This window comes from Excalfactoria chinensis, chromosome 3 (genome assembly GCF_039878825.1).
Source record: "Excalfactoria chinensis isolate bCotChi1 chromosome 3, bCotChi1.hap2, whole genome shotgun sequence".
Lineage (NCBI taxonomy): Eukaryota > Metazoa > Chordata > Aves > Galliformes > Phasianidae > Excalfactoria > Excalfactoria chinensis.
The window spans coordinates 97,054,399-97,072,684 of NC_092827.1; the positions used below are offsets into that span (position 1 = coordinate 97,054,399).

The 18,286-nt window shown below is 50.2% G+C and overlaps 1 protein-coding gene across 6 annotated transcripts in view; it reads left to right on the top strand.

Moving 5' to 3' along the window:
* Window positions 1–1,128: 1,128 nt before the first annotated feature.
* EHBP1 (EH domain binding protein 1) overlaps window positions 1,129–18,286 on the top strand; it is a 192,445-nt gene continuing 175,287 nt past the window's right edge. For 4 of the 6 annotated variants that reach the window (XM_072331630.1, XM_072331631.1, XM_072331633.1 and 1 more), the window contains exons 1-2: window positions 1,129–1,226; window positions 2,345–2,766. In XM_072331630.1, coding sequence (XP_072187731.1) covers window positions 2,663–2,766 — 104 coding nt within the window. In that variant the 5' untranslated portion in view covers window positions 1,129–1,226; window positions 2,345–2,662. Of the gene's footprint in view, window positions 1,227–2,344; window positions 2,767–18,286 lie in introns of those variants that run through there. The other 2 variants (XM_072331632.1, XM_072331635.1) reach the window with 1 other exon arrangement.

Genomic DNA, 18,286 nt, shown 5'->3' on the forward strand with positions numbered 1-18,286 from the left:
TCATTGATTTCCTGGTGAACAACCTGCCCTTAGTCATTCTGATGAAGGGGTGTTGAAGGAGAAGGGAGAGGCTGTACAGCTTTACAGACTAACAGGGGATAACGTAGGCAGAGCATCGCTAAGCTTTCTATGTGGGACGGGAGGTCCGAGATCTTCGGGGAATAGGAATCAAACTTGCGGGGAACACAACAAAGCGGATTGCTGCGGAGTTTGTGCCAGAGGCTGGGCAGCTCACGGTCAGCAGAGGGAAGGCAGAAGGGAACCGCAGGGAACCGCAGGGCACCAGCGGGTAGTTTGGGGCAGCAGGAGCAGCCCTGGGGGGAGCAGCCGCATGGAAGAGCCGGGTCAGGCCGCTCTGGGGCCTCCCTGGTCACCCCAACAGCACCCAGCCTGAGCAGCCCTCAGCATCCAGCCGGGTGTGGAGGGTGAGACCGTGCACAAATACACACAGATACACCCCACGGCTTTATTTGGGCGAGGAACACAGCGGCCTCGGAGGAATATTCGCAGAGACCTCCCTGTTCGCATTTCGTATCTGGAACTAACAGAAAGGCATCGCCCCGCTCCTCGCACGGCTGCGTTGATCCCGCGGTAACTCGAAGCCGGACGCTCCGAAGGAAACGGATCCCGTTAGCGAGTAATGCCGGCTGACACCCGATGCCCGGGCAGCCCGCACCCCCCGCCTCACACACGAGCCGCCCGCTCGGATGCGGGCAAATAAGGTCGATGCTCCGCACGGCCGGCCTCGTTTCCCAAACGCCGTGCAGCCGATCGGACTTCAAAGCAAAAAGGGGGTCCCGGCTGCGCCAAGCGCGCTGCGATCGCCCTCCGCGTGTGGAGCCGTGCAGCAGACCTCGCACCGCGCCGAGTGCGGAGCGGCGCCACGCCCGCCATGAGGGCCGCCCTGCCGGCACAGCCCGGCCCGACCGAACCGCCGCCGCGCGGCCACGCCCCTCCCTGACAGCCCGCTCGTCCCGCCGCGCCCACTTTGCCGCCGGAGGAAGCGCTACAGCCAATCGCCGCACGTTCTCGCGCTGACGGGCGGCCAAGCTCGCCTATCGCGAGGCTTTTCCTACCGCGCGACCCCGCCTCCTCGGGTACCGCGGCCAATCGGGACGGAGATCGACCGGAGGGGGGGCAGCTGAGGAGCGGAGGGCTCTCGAGCGCCGTCTTCCCTCAGCGCTTCTCTCTCCCCGCTGCGCGAGGATCGCCCCTCCGGCCCGCAGGTGATTGACGCGGAGCGGCGGCCAATGGGTGGCGCGGAGCGCGCGGCTCAGCCAACGGGACGGCGGGGGGCGGGCCGCGCCCGGCCGGGGGGCGGCGGGCCGGGCCGGGCCGAGGCGAGACGCTGCGCGGCGCCGGCAGGAGGGCGATGGTGGCGGCGTGAGGCGCGGCGGGACCCGCGCGGGCTGCCCGGCCGGCGGGGCTGTGCGGCGGAGGGAAGACGGTGGAACGGCCGCGGGGCGCCGCCGCGGCGATGGGCGGCGGCGGGGTCGCCTCTCGGCTCGCCGCGCGGTGCCAGCGCCCGCCGCGGGGAGCGCCGTGAGGAGCGGCTGCAGGTGAGCGCCGCGCCCGCGGGAGCCGCCCCGGACCTTCCCTGCCGCCGCCCCGCCGCCCTTCCCTCCCCCCACGGTCGCTCCTCCACGGCGGCGTTTTAATTCTTAAAGCCCGGCGGCTGCGGGGGGCGCGCGGCTGACGGCGGCCGGGCGCGGGGTGGCGGGGAAGCCCCGGCGGGCTGCAGGTAGCGCCGCCGCCAGGTGCAGCGCAACGCGCCGCCGCCGCCCTCCCGCCGGGCTTCGGAGCCTCCCGGCCGCTGCCTTCTCCGGCCCGGCTCTGAGGGCGACCGGCGGGACAGCGGGGCCGCCGGGGCCGCCCTGCCCTGCCCTGCCTTGCACTGCCCTGCCGTCCCTCATCCTGCCCCGAGCCGGCGGTCCCGCGGTAGCGCTCCTCTCCCTGCCCGCTCCTTCTGCCCGGCACGAGGCGTGGGGTGCGTGTGTGACGGGGGACAGCCGGCACGGCTTTTGTCATCGGCGCGGAGACAAAGAAAAGCAGCTCCCCGCATCCCGCCCCGCTTCCAGGGGTGCCGTCGGACCCCGCTGCCCCGCCGGTCGCCGCTGCCGGCCGTGACGGTGCCGCTAAAAGGACGCGTCGATCCGCCTCCGTACGGGCTCGCGGTTTGCATTCCTAGAATTGCTGCAGCCGTATAAATCCGTGTGTTTGTTCGGGGTGACGGACGGGCTCTGGCGGTGCGCTTTGCTGTCCTTGTGTGGAGGGTTCCGGGCTGGGAGCGATGGCAGCGTGCCGCCCACTAACCTCCATCCTCCCCGGCCTTTTTGTCTCCCAGTCCTCCAGTCTCCACACCGTCCGTCCGCCGTGTGAGGGATGATGTTGGTTCCGTGAGAGAACTTCCTCGCATCTTCTGCTCGCTCTGCAGCCCCTATTGCCTGCTGCTCCTGGACGGTGATGAGCCATTCAGCCGCACTGGGATCTCTATCGTGAAGAAGAGAGAGGTGGAATATGAGTTGTAGACATCCTCTCGAGCTTCTCATGCGTTGTTTTTCCTGCATCTGTATATAAACCTGCTAGTATTGAGCACACGCTCTTACGCCTACGTTGGTGTTCTTGCGACTGTGCCACAGGACCGGTGGTGTTTCTCACCATCATGGCTTCAGTTTGGAAGAGACTGCAGCGTGTTGGGAAACATGCGTCCAAGTTCCAGTTTGTGGCCTCTTACCAGGAGCTGATGGTGGAGTGCACCAAAAAATGGTAAGAAGCGACTCGCTGCTGCCCAGATGCGGACTGAGTGCTTGATGCTGAAACTGAAGGCTGTTGCTCGTTGCGTGTTGTTCAGGGTGTGTGTGGCCTCGCTTCCCTCACTTGCCTGTTGCAGAAGCAGCTATATGAGGTGCATGGTGTCAGGAGTGTGGTGCTGCAGCTTGGGCCTGTTGGTTTTGTTCTGCGTTGAGATTCTCTTTGCTGATGTTATTACATGGGACAGTACTTTTATGAGCTCGGCACCTGTAACTTAGTGGGTTGGTTTTTTTTTGCTATTCATTTACCTCTATTGTATGTATTTTCCAAGAGCCCTTTTGTGGCCTGCAGCTTGCTCTTGGGGCTGGCTGTCCCCTGCTGACGCTGCCTTTAGCTGGCTGAGGCGTTTGGGATAAGCTCTGGGCATGGCGTAGTTGTCATCCGGTTTTGATTTTGACTCCTTTACCTGAGGGATGTCTTGTCTCTCCCCTTTCCTTTCCATCTTCTAAAGGAAAGAGATGAGAGGTGGATCCTTGGGAATTGTCTGAAGGCATTTGTTTAGTTGGGCAGGAATTTCGTGCAGCAGCGGTCCAGTCGGATGGCTTTGGAGCTGACTAGACAGTTATGGTAATTGTGTGGCTCTGGCACAGGCACGTCTTGCTTCCTGTGCTAAGTGAACTTAAGTGCATCTGATGGGGGCAAGACTGGAAACAGTTTTTATAGTCTGCTAGCAAACATCTCCGTTATACAAATACCGGAATGCTTTTATACCTGTGGAATATTGATGTTGTAATTCCTCACATTAGCATGAGCCTGTAGTACCAGGGCATGGAGGAAGTACTTTGCAGTCCTTGTGGATGGAGATGTTCAAACCACCCTGAAACAATCTGCGGCCTCCTTCTAATACTGGCTTTGTCCTGTTGGCGAGGCTGGCCCTTGCATTGGCTGCCTTTGCTGGTTATGAGTAATTGCTTCTGCAAATTCAAACGGTATCTCATGGAGTTGGAAATGTCAGTCAGATGTGCTGGAAGGCTGCTTGCTGCTCTGCCTTAAAGGAACACCGCTGGCTTAGTTGTGTGCTTATTTCTAACAAGCTACCTGCTGGCCTCCGGTGTCTCCAAAGATGAGGAAGAAACAGAATTATTTTGGAATTGGAACTTTCTTTTGCTGAACAAACTTATGAATAAAAATAGCTTAAAGGTTGAAAGAGACTGTCACAGTCACCTCAGGTGACCAACCATCCAGCTCAGGCCCAGGAGTTCTCTGTTGTAATCAGGTTTATTTCAGTATTCAGTACTGTGTGAGTAACGTTTTATGCCTTGTCATCTTTCATTTCTCTTTTACACCAGCTCGCCTCTTTTGGCTCTCATTTTCACTTTCACTCCTTCCACGTGAACACGCAGAACGCTTCAATACTGAAGTTCAATTCAGTACTGAGGTACGAACGTTCAGATTGGATCTGCAGCCTCGTCTCACTGAAGAAGAAAGTCACACACAAAAGTTCTCTTGTCAGCAATTGTGTTATTTTAGAAACAATTAACTTCTTGTTCCATCACAGAGTGACCACCTAGCAATATGCCAGCACATTGAGTGGTCGTGCTGCCTTTCAAAGCCATATATATATGTGTGTTGTTCATCAGAGTCTTTGCTTTACATCCTTTGATTTGACGTGCCGGGTTGGTGCTCACATTGGTTGCGAGGGAAGAGAGGAATGGTGCTGAAATGTGGATGAATTCTAGGAAAAAAAACAATGGGGAAAAACATCATTCACACAATCGTTTGGTTATGGGCTTCCTGTTCTGCTTCCTCTTGTTTGGAGAGCCTTAACAAAAACGTTCCTTAAACATGTGAGTTCCAAGGGAGAAATGAACTCCATATGCTCTCTTTGCTGAAAGCGGTCCGAACACGTATTAAGCATCAGTTACGGTCTGTGTTAGTAGCTCCGCACTGTAAGTGTATTTGGATCGAAATGTGGTCAGCACTAAGTTATTTTAATGTACTGGCATTTGAACAATGTGGGGTTTCTGCAGGAAAAGAATGCCCCATTGATGTTTTAAAATCAATGACAATGCAGTCAGAAACACAGCTGAACTGAGATGCGTTTGTGTGCGAGGTTGAGCACGGCTGGGCCGCGCTGTGTGCTCTGAGCTGCTCTCTGCTGTCGGGGTTCTGTTTGTCTGGCTTTGGGAAACGACTCGTACATCCATAACTGCCCATGCACAGGTTGCAGCCCCAGGTGGGTTTCTGGGAGGCCGTCGTGCTTTTTGGCTCCCCTGAACTTGTGTTAATGTTTTTGCTTAGTATTCGGAACAGCTCAGAAATGTATGTTGGGAGGTCACCGCCGCTCTGTAGTTGTTGCTCCAGCCTTTAAAAGGATCACCTCCAGGAGCAGCAGCGTTTCTCCTGCATGGGCTGACAATCCCTGCTGCCTCTTCTTTCTGACTCTTGGTGGTGGCTTCTCTCAGATGGTTGCTTTGCACTGGTGGTGTTTGGGGGGGCAGAATGTGATGGGCTGCCCAGTGTTGTTACTGTTTCATCAGGGAAGCTTCATTTTCAGGTAATTAGCAGGGCCAAGTTGTGCCTGTGGCGTTGTGGCTGCTCCCTCTGACCCAGCCCTAATTATTGTGGCAGCTCAGTGCCTTTGAAAAATGGAGCAGTTAGTTCATATAGAGCCTTTCGCTTCATAGAAATAAATAAACGCAGCCTGGGTCTTTAGTATGGATTAGTGAGCCCTGCTACTGTGAGAACGTAATGCTTTGCATTAATCATAGAAGCACTTGATTTTTTTGAAGGGTGCTTGCTTGGCGGTGCTGGAGTGTGTCATCCTCTGCCTGCCCTTGGGATAAGCTGGGGCAGCGTGGGATTTCCAGCCAGTATGGCAGTCCTGGCTTGGACGAGCAGGGCACGGAAGGAAAGCATTCTCGTAGGCCTTATTCTCAGTGCAGACCCCTTGGGGGCAAAAAAAAACCCCAAAAGAACTGCCACCAAAAGATCTCCAAACCAGAAATTAGCTTTGTGCATTTTGCTCTGTGCCACCAAACACAGACAGGGAGGTGCGTTTAAAAGCCAAGCAGCTCTTTGCTGTCCTAGCAGCTAGTTGCTGTAGGTGCAGGGCAGCATTACAGGGCAGCTGGATCAGCCTTGTCTGGTCGAGCTCATGGACTCTTTGAAGGTGGGATGGCTTTTGTGTTTCCTTATTTCTCTGTATGGGTGGCTTGTGAGTCAGGGCTTCCAACAGGATCTTCCAAGCGTAGCATGGCCTCATTTCTGAGTTCTTAATACGTGCTTGTCCAAAACATGTGAGCAGGAAGGCCACTTACCTGGATGCAGGTGCTGCTTGAAACCAGTGGAAGTGTGTAAAGATGTGATGCTCTCCTTCAGGATGTGTGCAATGCCTGTCATCTACGTGAATTGCTTTGCTTTTAAATCGTGCTTCAAAATACGCAGAGCTGTGGTGCTCTCAGAGGGTTAAAACTCACTTAGATGCTGCTTTGACTGAAGGCAAGGCTGCACGTTCACAAAGTAAGTCACCTATTTTGGTATCAAACCGGTATGCTCTGAAGTAGGTTCTGTATTTTCAAATACGTGTCTTTCTTTTTTGCAAATGAACCAGGGCTTCATTTTTCTTCCTAAAGACTTCGGCCATCTGTTTCTCTCTTCTATTGTAGTTTCATAACTGGATGCTGAAGGAATGTCAACATTTGGCGTGCACTGCGCATGGGAGAGAGAGGAGCTTTTTGAGATTCCTCAGCTCACACCAGCCTGCCTGCCCGCCTTCTGCTCCCTGCTTTCCTGCTGCGGGCACCGGGAGCTCAGCAGTTAGCAGCCAATGCTGGCTGCCTGCTCGGGGTCATCCCCTCGCTTTGTTTCGTGAGCACCTAAGTGCTGTTAATTACTAAGGAGAGTCACGTGGAAATGTGTGGTGGAAAGAGATGCATCGCAGTTTAGGAACTTGGAATTGTGTTTTCTGAGGTCTGTGTTTCTGTCATGGCCTTGCTTTTGCGAGTCCTTAATGGGATTAGCACTGGCCTTGTCAGCGTACCTGGCAAGTACACCGTGTGCACAGAAAGCATCAGGCACTTCCTCTTGGCTTTTATAGCTTTTCTCCTCAATTAAAATATACTCCGTCCTCACTCTCTTGAATTAGATCTCTAATTCCATGCTAAATCATCCCATCTGCAAATACATTTCATTGTGTTCTTAATTTGTATCCAATTTTCTCTTGAGGACTTTGTGAGGGGTTAAATTGTATATCAAGCTTATTGTTTCCACCTGATCCTTTTCCAAATTGCCACCACCAGCTGTGTTGGAGGTCAGTCCCGTCCTTTTCTTCCTGCAGACAATTAGAGCGCACGTACTTTCCTTATGCAAATGCACTTCTCTGCCAGCTCGCATCTCTCTCAGCACCCAGAAGAAAATCTTTCATTTCCGAACCGTAGATTTCCTTTGAAGTGTCTGCCTCGCTCCTCCCTTACCAACCTGCCCAGCAACCCCCTTTTATATCCTTATGCCAGTACCATGGACTACAGAGTAGGGATTTCTCATCTAAACTATTGGTCATATTTTGTGCAGTATCTTTAGTAGGAAGGGCATGAGTATATGTAGATCCTTTCCTGCTGTATTTCTCATGTTGGTAACGCTGCCTATTTACACCCATTTCCTATTTGCAGCAGCCCTTTGGCAGGGTTGGGAGCCCTGTGTGCAGTTCCTAGTAGGCTGTGTTGGTAGAACCAGATACGAAGTCCTTTCTTAATGTGAAAGGAGCCAACCTTATGATAAATACTAATTCAGAGTTTAGTTGTCTGTGAGAGACAGAATTCTTTCCAGTAGTTCCATGACTTGAGTTAACCAGCCTAGTAATAACGAAAATAACTGTCCAAAGCAAAAGAGATTAGGTTATAGCCAAGCACAGACAAATCCATCTTAATGGCCTGCCATCCATTCACTTAAAGGGATAAGGGTGTCTCCTCCAGTAAAGAAAATACCCTGCCTTGGAGTTCTGACATAGCTTTGTTTTTGAGAGAGGAGCTGTGTGTGTGTGTGTGTCTACTGAACTTCTTTGTAGAGCTGTTAGAGCTGTACAAACAAACAAAAGCTGGCCGTGTTCCTGCAGCACTGTTGCACGCACACACACAGTGAGGTATGTGCACACTGAGGTACATACACACTAAGGTACGTACATCGTTCCTTTGAACCCAGCGGACTGGAGCTGGAATAAAGATTTAGTTTGTTTTCCCAGGATTGGCTCACCCTGAATGCTCTTTTGAGCTCTTTCAGTGTTACGAGGGTAAATAAAATGAAATATGATGACATTGTGTAGGCCTCAGCTGAGCTGAATTATCAGTCTCGGGCTGTATAGTGCCAGTCTGTTACTTCAATTAGTTTTTAATTGGTTGGAGAGAGCTGAAACCCCTTTCATAGCATGGAGTGAATAAGGAGAGGAGGAGGAGGAGGCTGATAAGGTTGACTAAATCTGAGGGGACTCTTACAAAACAAATCCTTCAGTTCCTCCAGTGAAAGCATTCTGCATGGGTGGCTCAAAGGGAACGAGGCTGAGGGCTCTTCCAGGTCCCTGTGACTGGGTGCTGTGTGGTGCGTAGCGTCCCACTGCTGCTCCCTGGTGTGGGTGCTGGCTCTGCAGGCAGCTCTGGGTGCCCCATGGTGGGCTCCAGAACACAGCAACCGTTCAGCTGAGCTTCTGTTCTCTGAGAAACGCAAGCAGTAAATAAAGCGGGCCTTGTTTTCTTCCTCTTGTTGTCCTTATTTGACTAATGTATTTCTGTGTACAGTTCATGTCAGTGCATCAGAGCCTCTCGGTTGGAAGGCTCTGTGTTTTGGCAGTTGAGGTGTGGGATACTTGTGGCTTTTGGCACCTAAAAAGCATTGCTGGGACTTGGGAGCTGTGTGGAAGGCTTGTGCTAACACTAGCAGAAATGCAGCTATGGATGGTGGTGGCTGGGAGCAGCTCTGAGATGTTCCCATTCCTTGTTATTGTGGCTCTTTTTTTTTTAAATGTCTATTTCACTGTTGTACTATTTGAGACTTTTTGAGGATTACTGTGAAGCTGTGGCCAGGCTCTGCAGCTGCTTTGCTGTCTCTGTGGCTACGTATTAATTTCAGCATAAACTGGCTGTGTGTTCTGGTGCCTGTGCTTCCTGATGCCTGAGGACTGTGGCCTCCTTGGCCATCTTGGGGACCGAGAGTAACATATTAGTACTAGCTTGTGCTTCCACGTAGAGTCATAGAATGGCCTGGGTTGCAAAGGACCACAATGATCATCTAGTTTCAACTAGATGGGTGGGTGGGTCATCCCCACCAGACCAGGCCACATCCAGCCAGGCCTTAAGTACATCCAGTGACATTAAACTGACTTTACCCTTCCAGGTACCCTTGGGAAGATGTTTGCGTAGCTGGTAGTGTTAATATCAAAAGTTGTATTATAAAAGTAATTGGAGAATCTGGACCTTTGAACGCGGTTGGTAGCACATGGTAAGCTGCCACTCGGCATGCACTGTGAATTATCTTTACTTTCAGTGACTGCTCATTAAGTAAACTCTGAATCCCTTTGTTTGCAGCAGTATGTAAAGAGGAGGTTTAAAACAGCAGAAAAGAGCTGTCAAAACAGCTTAATTCCCTCTTCCAACAAAGATCTAACTTAGCATCCTGTGCAGTTCCAGCCCAACCTGTTGCTGATTTATCTGTCATTTATTAGCGGAGGGTTTAACCTTGACATCTACTGTTAACACCTGGCAGCCTTACAGCTCTGGAGTCCTGCTGCTGGCCGGCTGGGTCTTGCTTTTCTCACCTGTTTGCCTGTAGTTTTCTTCTGGTTGTACCTGTAATCGCCTGCAAGACCGATGCTGTGGTTTGTCTCTCCCTGAAGGTAACCCAAACAGTAGCTGATAAAGCTGTGGTTTATGCAAGGTTTTTCTATTGCTTTTCTCTTCAAAAGCAGATCTTAGCTGGACAGAGTACTTGGGATATCCTTCTTTTAAGTCAAACAAGTGCATTTTCATAAAACTTCCCCTGTTCTTTTATCTTTGACATGCAAGAGAATTTGAGGAATGGGAAAGTCCTGACCCTTTTTTCACCACTTCCTCTCTTACCACAAAAAGCAAAAGAATCTCTGAGGCATATTTCGGACATTCCTCTTTACTGCTAATGCTCGTTAAAAGATCCTTTCTCTTAAACACGCCTGGCGTGTAGGTGGTGCCCCCACCCCTGTTTATTGGGGTCTGTGTGTGTAGAGCAGGGACTCCCTGTGGAAGGTAAGCTTTGCTTTTCGCAATTCATTTTCTTGCTAAATTCATGTCCATTTCTCCCATGAGAAGATGGCTGCTCTGAGCTCTATTGCCTCGGCGTTCTCAGAATTCCAAGACAGGGTTTTAAAGCTGTAGAGGAGCTGCTATTTTCTTTCCTACAGGTTCTTTTTTTCATACAGCAAATAGGGTTTGACTGCTTTTTCCTTTCCAAGCTGCAAATTATCCAACAGTAATCTTCACCCTTAGACTTCTCACCATGGCTGATGTGGTCGTGGGCTTTTCTTAGAGAGAACGGAGAAGTCAGTGTGCAAGCAGCCATAGCACCAGAGCTGCAAGCATTTAGTGCTTGGGACACGGTGCCTGCTGTAGTCCGTCGTGGTGCCATGACAGGTGGCAGTGCCATTCCTTGTCTCCTTTCATAGTGCCACATGCAGAGCGCTGGAACATGGACATTCTTGTCTCTGGGTTCAGTCCTGTTGTCTGGAGTGGACCCCAATGAAGTATTTACAGTACACAGGCCTGGATAAAGTGCTGATTGCAGTGAGCAGAATAGCTTTGTCTGGAATAAAACTTGGAGAAGTAAGAATGTTTACTGTAGAGAATAATGGTTCTTGTTTTAGCAACAGCTGTTAGAACGAGAGTGCTAGCTTGATTTGCAATTAATCACAGAATCACAGAATTGTAGGGGTTGGAAGGGACCTCTAGAGATCATCGAGTCCAACCCCCCTGCCAAAGCAGGCTCCCTACACCACGTCGCACAGGTAGGCGTCCAGGCGGGTCTTGAATATCTCCAGAGAAGGAGACTCCACCACCTCCCTGGGCAGCCTGTTCCAGTGCTCCGTCACCCTCACCGTAAAGAAGTTCTTGCACACATTCGTGCGGAACTTCCTATGCTGAAGTTTCAGCCCATTTCCCCTAGTCCTGTCCCCACGCACTACTGAAAACAGACCAGCCTCGCCACTAGGGCTCCCACACTTCAGGTATTTATAAACCTGGATCAAGTCCCCTCTCTATGGCTTGGGTTTGCCATAGGTTTTCTGTGCCAGGTTATGTTTTCTCGTTTATTGCCTTCAGAAATGGCTGGCCTTGCTGTTTTTTTACGTGGCGTATTTACTTGTTGCAGCGTTCCTCAGTGATGAAAAGAAAGAGCTGTGAGCTGAGCTGGTGGGCAGGCAGAGCAGTAAGGAGCGGCATGTAAGGGCTTTTCTGCCAGCATGAGTGTCTGCTGGTCTGCCTGTGCCGGGTATGGGATAGACAAGGCAAATCTTTTCATTTGGAGATGCAAAAATAGTGACCTAAATAGAAGAAATCCATGTGCAGAGCAAAACTAATTTGCAGAAGAGCCGTGGAGCCTTCTTGCATTTCTGCCAGCGTTGTCTCTTTGGTTAGCATGTGTTTCATTGCTGGGGTCTCAGCTTCCTCTTATGCTGAACATCTTATGCAGCAAAACAAGTTAAAAGCAGAGGAAGATCTTTCTGGAAGCTGGTAACACGTGACAGAGGAGTCCGTCTTTGTGTGTGGTATGTGTAGATGTGTAAGTCAAATGTGCCTGTTTGGAATCAGGTGTGTGTTGTTGAGCAGAGGAAGGGAAGGCTGGATGCTGGCAATGAATAGTGGTGGCAGCTGTTAAGGGACAAATCCAGTCCAGCTGTGTATATATACTGGGAGGCTCCCAGCCCCGCTGCGCACACAGGTGTAGCAGGGCTGCAAACCTCCCTTTGCTTTGCAGCCACATGCTGTACTGCTGGCAGATTAGGTGCTGCTAAATCAGTGAAGTATCTCACGTTATAATGCACAGCCCAGGACTTCATCCTTCTTTTGGGTTCAGTTCCATTCAACTGCCATCACTCTGGTTGTTACCCAGAGAGGTTTACAGAGTCCTCAGGGTGTTCCACTTGAAAACTGGATTTCTTGTCCTGTTGAGCTTTCAAACCTGTTTTTGCTGAGCAAACAACATGCATATATAGGTGAACTCTTGAGTGTGTGTGCAGCAGCTCCACAGCTTCACTGTGCCTTTGCAGTCAGTGTCAAGCAGCACTGACTCTTCCTTTAGGCAGGAGAGAGCAGCACAGAAGTACTTCATCTAGAGGCACGTTCTGGTATCACTAATGGCCCAACTATGAAACAAATGAGGCTTTGCTCAAACATGGGTCTTTGTGTTTCACTGCAGTAATTCCTAAGAGTCAGATTCTTTCAGAGCCTCTTTTAAAAGAGAGGTTACAACTTCTCTTGATCCGTGCTAATGACAGCCTCACCTTTTTTGAGGGACAGCAATTCAGTCATTCAGTTACAAAAGAAAGCCAAATTTGAAGTGTTCCAGTGCTGAGTGAAAACGTGTAATTTAAACATTCCTACCTTTAAGACACGGGTAGGAAAAGTCTGGTATTAACAGTGCGTGATACTTAACAAAAACCAAACACAAAAGCAAACCCCCGAATGCATTTGCAATTTCTATTTGCAGAAATAATTCTAACTTTGTAAATCAAACCGTAGTGCGTGTGTGTGGCCTTCAGATCCACGGGGCTTCAAAGTGGCACATCCTGCTTTGGCACCGTGTTCTGTTTCTGTAGCAGATCTCTGTGCCGGCTGTTTTCCATATAGGTGGCACATGTCGCTTTGCAGGTGGTTGATGTGCAAAGGGAATAATGCAGCATGTGCAAAAGCCACACTTACATTTTCTTAGGATTTAATGCATTTGTGCACAGTAACAGGAAGGTAAGAATATTTAGAATTTGTTGAGCTTATTGTCAAAACGTGCATTATGTCTCCATTTGAGCCCGGGCAGCTGGTTCTGTATATATGCAGCTGTGGGAGTTGTAGTTTCTTTTCTATCCTTAGGCAAGTTAGCAAAGAAATTGCACACTGTTTGCTGCCTGTCAGCCCACATGCAGCCGAAAGCTGCGCTGTGTTGTTGAAAGTTGTAAGAGTTTGCAAGGCTGTGTTGATTTTTGGTGTCTTTAGGCAGTAGTGATTTTTGTTAGATAGGTACGTAACTTTAGCTCGGTCAATTCAGCGCCCTCATTTGCTCAGAACAGACTTGATACAGTCTCTGCAGCTTTTTCTATGCAGGTGTTTTTGATTTTGGGGAGCAGGGATGAAGTCCTTTTTGCTTCTCGTATTGCTGGAGGCTGTGGTCCCATGGTGAAAGCAGCGCAAGTCTGAAAATCCTCGTTCCATGCTAGGCTTGATTTCAGCTTCTGTGTAACTGGAGACAAGTCATCTTCTCTATTGCTCACTAATTTGTGCACACAAATCACCTTCCGTCAGCTTTACATCCTCCATGACTTACAAGTAGGATTTATGTCTGCTGTTAAAGGCCAGGAGATAGCAGCACTCCCTTCTGCGGTACCGACTACTGATGGTAGAAATAGCTGTGTAGAAATAGCTGTGGAGCACTAGAAGTTCTTTGCTCAGGGTTTCTTTGTCCCCAGAGCTCTGCTGTTAATGGTACAGGACCTGCAGTGAGCTTCTGGCCGTGGGGAACACCCTTCGTTTGCTCTCTGTTTTCCTTTGAGTGGCTTGGAATTCTGAGAAGAGTGTACGTAATGGATAAACGCCAGGATGGGGGGAAGGAAGTAGTTTGTACTGGCAGGCAAGTACATCCTCTCTGGGTCAGCATTGCTAACATGTTTCATCCAGCCGTGGTGATATATTAGGGAGTGACAATAACCATAAGGACCAGGCTGCCTCTCAGTGGAAGCGATGGGTGCCTGAAGCATGTAATTGCACTTGAAAGGCTACATGCTGATGGCTGCGGCGCAGGGAATTCAGGGAACTTGTGCTGTGTGTGTCAGATCCACTTGCAAACAGTTGTGACAGGCCGACTGACAGTTTGAACCGCAGAGCTTCAAGAATTCATCAGTGTTTGTGTAGAAACCGAAGCACTAATGAAGGAGAGGAACTCGTACCTGAAAAGATACCACCAACACTACACGGGGCTTTTGCTGTTATTGTTTTGCTTGTTGGTTTCTTCAGACTATCTGTCCTGTAACTTTAACGCAAGGAGAGAGGAGGCGGCACATGTGACGTTTTAGGTTGACCTAGAAGAAGCGCTCAGAGTTGGGTCAAGATGAGCAGAAATTCTAGCTGTGGGTATCACACATGCGGCCAGGCATCGATGTCAGTCTGGTGCTGGCTGATTGTTCAGGACAAGGGCTGGTACAAATGCCTCAATGCTGGAAGGTACAAGTGGGCACCTTGTTCACTAGAAATGGGGTGATTTACACAGTCAGGGTTGCAGTGTGTTGTCTTCACATTACAGATGTTTGGTTGGTGATTGCTGGAAGCTTTCCCCCTCTCCTTTGGGTGCTTCATCTGAGAGCTCAGGGTACATGTGCTCCCTGTGCATTTCTTGGGAGAGGTAAGAAAGAAAGTGAGGGCGTTGCTGAGAAGAGGGAGCCAGCATCCATGTTCAGATTGTCTCTCAGCCCTAGTGTCCGACATGAGAGCACGGTCCCTGCTGCCTCTGCCCTCCTGCTGCTCAAAGGGTCTGTGGGGCAGCATGTCCCTGGGCCCCTTGGGATTTCAGGTGGCTCTACTCGTCTTGCTGTGACCCTGCCTTTGTCTGGGCTGAGTTCTGCTGAGAGCTGTTGGACAGTGGGGGAAGGAAACCCACCAGGGAAGGTGTCAGCGCTGCACAGCAGCTGTGTGTTGAGCTGGAAGAGCGAGCAAGGCCTGTGTGCGTCTGTCAGAGCCCAAGAGGCAAGGTTAAATTAACAGATCAAGCTGAGATAAGTGTTCTGTGTAAGGTCTTATCCGTGCTCAGAAACTGGAGAAGTTGAGGAGAGCTGACTTGTAGTGCGTAATAAAGCTGAGCTGTGCTTTGAGTGCACGCAGTGGAGAGGTTTGCAAGGCAACGTTACTGTTCCTGAGCCTTTCCCTGTAGGCCTGCCTGCCCTTGGGGAGGTGTCCTGTGATGGAGCAGGGACTCGCGCTTCTGTCTGCAGTGCCAACCCGGTGAGGGCCAGTGTCCAAGCTGAGTGCTCTGGAACCAAACGTGATAGAGTTTTGCAGGCTTCAGCTTTTAAGCCTTGCCTCTTTTAAAGATGTAAAAGTGCATTTTGTATCAAGTATGCCGAAATATGTAGAAAATCTTATTTTGCAGGATCCACGGGGCTTGGGCACCCACACATTGCTATTGTCTGAGTTGATGACGCTGCACATAACTGTTTTTCCCCCTCAGTGCTCTGCATGCAGTACTGGCCTACAGAAATTGATTCCTGTTCCCTCGGTGGTTAGTTTATAGAGCAAGTCTTTATTCGCTAGGCTTCTTTGGTCCTAATTAAGCAAACGCATCCAAAGTCGAAGTTGAGACTGAATAATTTGACTTAGTCTTCATTTCCTTGTGCTACCCTTCTAAAATATTTCAATTGTAACTTTTCTTTCTGCCCTCATTCAGTGCCACCTCCCACACTGCTGGGGTTGTTCATTGGCCTTTTGCTGGGTGTCTCATCGAGGGTGAGCAGCTTTGTTGCTTACTTGGAGTGGATGCCTTGCAGCACTTTATGAGATTAAGGGTGTTTTGTTCCAGGAGCCGGCCTACCTTCCCTTCCTGTTCCCATTTCTGCTTCCAAGGAGAAGAGCTTTTCACACCAGACACGTTTGTGTTTACAGATAAAAAATTTTAAATTAGAATAAAATTGAAATCTGGGATGAGACAAAATTGTTTAATCTTTTAAGCCATGTGCTCTATGGGATAGAGGGGCTCTGTCTCTTTATCCCTTTGCCTCATTTAATGGTACAAGACTAGAATCCAGCCTGCAAGACATCAAATCCACTTAATAAAAAGCCTGGACAGCGTCCAGGAGTCTCTTCTGTGTCTGCAGATGTTACATTACAGCTGCCCCATGCAAAGTCCCATCAGCTTACTGAGCAGCAATCGGGCTGGCACAAAATTGGACGTTGGATTTGAGCTTTTTTGATTCTTATGTATATAGTGCCTGCTGTGATAGTGCAGGAAGAAGGGAGAGGAGGTCAGTGTGGTGGCCAGTGAGTCTCAGCCTGTAGCCACAAACCTTGTGTGTGCTGGGTACCACAGGCCTCAGCATAGGGCCTGGGAGCAGTCAATGCTGGTGGTGTCACTGCATCTCCATCTGGGACAGGAGGAAACCATTTGTATCACAGAAGATTCCAAAGGCACAAAGGACCTTTGTGGCCTTGAGGGATGTCCTCCTGTTGGATACCAGTAGCTAAGTCTGTGCTTTCCAAGGAAGAGGCTGGGTAATAGGTGACTGCTCTGAAAAACCAAGTGTGAAGGAGCGTGCTGTTCTGGTAGCAGTGTTGGGCTTCTGGAAGGCTCGGTCAGTTTCAGACCCTAAAAATTAGACAGATTTTTATTGGATGTATGGTTCTAGATGAGGAAACCAGTGATGCATAAATAGAAGTAAGTGGTGTTGCTTTTGAGATGGACTTCTGTAATCCGAAGTGTGATCTTCTGTTTCAGGAGGCAGCTTGGAAGCCACATGACAACTCAATTAGACAGACTGAGCAGGAGTTGTTCTAAACTTACAGTCTTTGCAAGAGTTACGTAGCTGTTTCTACTTTCCAAGTAATTCCTCCTCTTCTTTTGGCTGTGCCATCTCAGAGCAGTTCTAGGGTGAAATGGAATGGAATGTCCCATGGGCAGTGCTGGTGGCACCTTGTATTAGCCTATGCTTGGAGTCACAGTTTAATCGCAAGGTTCCAGGTCTCTCCATGGCATTTTGAAGCTGTGGCTGCTGCTGAGGATGTCAGCGTCTGGTGAGTGGCTGCGGTGCTTTTATCTCCAGTTTTGCATCTGGATGTGGCAGGTCGATGCCTGTGGTGCGGAGAGACAGGAGGAGGTGAGTTCCTTCTTGGGAGCAGGACTGCGTGGAGGGCAGCTGGCTTTAGACCTGTTGGCCACTTCACCAGCGATGCCAGGATCAGAGCTGGAAGAGCAGCTCAGGTTGCATCTTCCAGCACCTCCTTCCTTAGGGGAAGGCTCTTGTTCTGGCTGTCATGGCTGTGGCTGAGAACTGACAACATGGTGAAATGTGAGCTGCTGGGTAGAGACGGGGAAAGGAGCTAGCATAGCAGGCCGCATTCTCATTTCCCCCTATATTTTTTCTTTGTGATATTAATTTGCAAAAGGAGGTTGATGACAGATGAGGAGCCTTTAATTGGAGAGCTCATTGTGCACGAGCCCAGAATAGATGCAGATTAATTCAGGATTTGATAAGATCATCGTTCAGACAGCCAAGCACGAGCTTGTGTCACACAGACTCCCCACGTTGCCCCCTGGCCGGACACCACACACTGTGGGGCTGCCTGCTGGTTTGCTCCACGCTGGGGCTGCAACACACTTGTTCAGAGCTGTAAGTAAAGAGTTTGCACTGTTTTTATAGCTTGGAGTATGTATTCAAGCTTCTCGAACTTTCAAGTACCGAGGAGAAAGGCTGCTGTGTGCCTTAGTGCTTATTTGCTCTCTGTAGGTATCAGCATTCCCCTGTTGACAGCATGAGGATCCCAGTTCCACCATCTGTGCACCTGAAGCAGGTGATGTGAACTTTATCTTCTAGACAAGCTCTGAAAGCTGAGGCCGTTTTGCACCTGCTGCCTTCTCAGAAACGTATGGAATGTTTACAGGTTCTCTGCATCTTCAAAATACAGAAGTTGCTTTGTATCCAAAACACAGCCTTATAAAGCGAAACGAATAAGAAAACCCTGGTGTAGTCCATTTAGGAAGGAGCTTCAAAAGGTGCAGCTGTACCTGCACACATTGAGCTGTTGTTGTTGCACATAGCTCAGCATCTGCTCGGTAACACGCATGCTGTCACGCGGGGGTTTGGTCTTCAGCTTGTAAAGAGGTGTGTGTGGGTGGTGGAGCAGGATCAGAACCAGGGCAGGCTGATCTGCGGTGCCTGAGGGCTCTCTGAGGGCAGGGTGCTGCCTGAGAGTCAGAGCTGGAATTTGGATTCAAAATAATAGGTTTGCTTTCTTCAATTTGCTGAAATTGTGTTTCCCCGGTTCCTGTTACTAATCTGTATGTGGTTGTTTTACACTGCAGTGAACACGGGTCTTTACAGAGAGCGAGGCAGGCACCATCGATCATTTGTGTCCATGTAGCAGAGCGTGCGGTGGTGATGCTTGGCTTTCAAGGTGGAGAGATGATTCTAGAGCTTCACCTTGCTAATCCAGCTTCCAAACCTGCTGTTAGGTCTGAGGTGAAGATCAGCTGGACTCCAAATGAGTGTTTGTTGGCTTGGCAGCTGCCAGGCCGCAGCTGCACAGGTGAGCAGAGCAGCGAGTTGGTC